This window comes from Guillardia theta (genome assembly GCF_000315625.1).
Source record: "Guillardia theta CCMP2712 unplaced genomic scaffold GUITHscaffold_8, whole genome shotgun sequence".
NCBI classification, from domain to species: domain Eukaryota; class Cryptophyceae; order Pyrenomonadales; family Geminigeraceae; genus Guillardia; species Guillardia theta.
In genome coordinates, this window is record NW_005434666.1 from 1,188,132 (window position 1) to 1,190,179 (window position 2,048).

General features: G+C 57.5%; 1 protein-coding gene across 1 annotated transcript in view; it reads left to right on the forward strand.

Annotated features, from left to right (window-relative positions):
- Positions 1-403: 403 nt before the first annotated feature.
- Positions 404-2,048, forward strand: part of GUITHDRAFT_101928 (hypothetical protein) — a gene marked incomplete at both ends in the record, with an annotated part of 2,010 nt that continues 365 nt past the window's right edge. The window contains one exon of the mRNA XM_005839695.1: positions 404-2,033. Coding sequence (XP_005839752.1) covers positions 404-2,033 — 1,630 coding nt within the window. The remainder of the gene's footprint in view (positions 2,034-2,048) is intronic.

Consider the following 2,048-nt stretch of genomic DNA (forward strand, 5'->3'; position numbering starts at 1 on the left):
CTTAGTAAGAGCAGCCGGCCCTTAGTAAGAGCAGCCGGCCCTTAGTAAGAGCAGCCGGCCCTTAGTAAGAGCAGCCGGCCCTTAGTAAGAGCAGCCGGCCCTTAGTAAGAGCAGCCGGCCCTTAGTAAGAGCAGCCGGCCCTTAGTAAGAGCAGCCGGCCCTTAGTAAGAGCAGAGCCGGCCCTTAGTAAGAGCAGCCGGCCCTTAGTAAGAGCAGCCGGCCCTTAGTAAGAGCAGCCGGCCCTTAGTAAGAGCAGCCGGCCCTTAGTAAGAGCAGCCGGCCCTTAGTAAGAGCAGCCGGCCCTTAGTAAGAGCATGCGGCCCTGCGGCGCGTAGGGAGAGCGCAAGGGGACCGGTGGAAGCTGCGAGCAAGAGGTTCATATAGTTCAAACAGCTTTCTAAGCATGGTACTACAGTATGATGAGAGCGTTCGCAACCTGCTGTATCGGAGATCATGCCAATACACGCAGGGTGAGCGCTCAGGAGGCCACGTCGAGGAGGCCGCCGACCTCGTCGAGAAGGTGAAGAACTTCACCAAGCGTTATCCGAATAGTCGGACAGCTTATGCTTGCAGAGCTGAGGGGGGATGCACTCCCGACGCTATCGCTGAAGCCATCCGCTCGACATGTCGGCAGGCGAGACGCGACCTGTTTGAAGACTCTCTGAGCGAATGGAGCTCAGAGTCGAAAGCATGGTTTATTCAACAGATGGAGGAGGCCAAGAAGCAGAATGTCGAGACATACATCGGCACCGAAGGCACCGAGGGGACCTCCTTCATCTCCATGACTCTCCTAGGGATTTCCTCGATGTTTGTTCGACAAGAAGAAAAGTTGAAAACGAAGCTTATGGACCTAGGTCTCATGGTAGACTCAGTCGATGGAGTCGACAAGGCCATCATGTGGAAAGCACCTTACAGACCTGAGATAGCACGAGCAGACGACATCTCAGTCACCGTCTCCTTCCTTCGGAATGAAGCAGCCATGGAGCTATGGGAAGGCAGGAGAGAATACACTATCGAAGGGAGAGTCTTTCGAGCCACAGAGGTGAGCATAGCACACGACCGGTCCTTCAAGCTTCGAGCCAAGCGAGGACCTTGGGGCAAGGGAGGGAGCCTTGCCGAGCTATCACAGCTCCTAGCTCTCGGAGGAATGTCGACGGCCGAGATCGCTCAGATTTATCGATTTCAGCTGCTCTCGCAATCTCTTGCAGCCGCAGAGGTACAACCGCTTGCAGGCATGCTCGTGCAGGGTGCTGGGCAGAGAGGTCGCAAGGGGCCGAGCCCGAAGACGTATGTCGCTGTTGGGGCAAGTACGGGAACTCTCCAGCAAAAAGAGCTGGAGTGGGTGCTCAGCTCGCCTTCGACGGCAAGTTGCGAGCAGACCTTGGCCTCGTTCAGAGAGAGCGAGGCGATGGAGGGGGTGCATCTCACTCTCATCAGCGACGACGCCAAGCTCAGAGAGACGTTTGCAGTCGAGCTCACAGCCGACACCTTCGTTCCTAGGGGAAAGATCGCCAAGCAGAGGAGGGCACTTCGCGAGAGAGATCATGCGGGGCGCAGCAGCTTCAGAGTGCAGATCAAGTCGAGGTCAAGCATGAGCACAGGCCGCTTCTCGAGGAAGGAGATGGAAGCGCTGTGCGGAGGAGGTAACACATCGATCACGAGAGTCAAGCGAGCCATGTTGGAGTTAGCAAGAAGGATAGGCGTGACGCCGGTCAGCGTCGAGGTCGAGGAGGATCGTGACACGCTCAGCTGGGATGGGAGCCTGATAGCTCTCTCCCTGGCGACCAAGGCAGACGCTCGACGCCTGATGGACGACATGCCCTTTTACTTGGAAGGGATCCTGGAAGTCAAGCTCGAAGCGGTGGGGTTCAAGCTCAACGGGCCTCAGCATGAGGAGGAGAGGAGCCCGAGCAGCGAGGAGCAAGCCCAAGAGCCCCAAGGGCAGCAGCAAGGCGCTGGATGGCTGGAGCTCAGCGACATCGACAGGATCACCATGGAAGCAGCGTCGCCGTCAGGGCCAGTCGATCAACAGTGTAGCGCAACTTCAT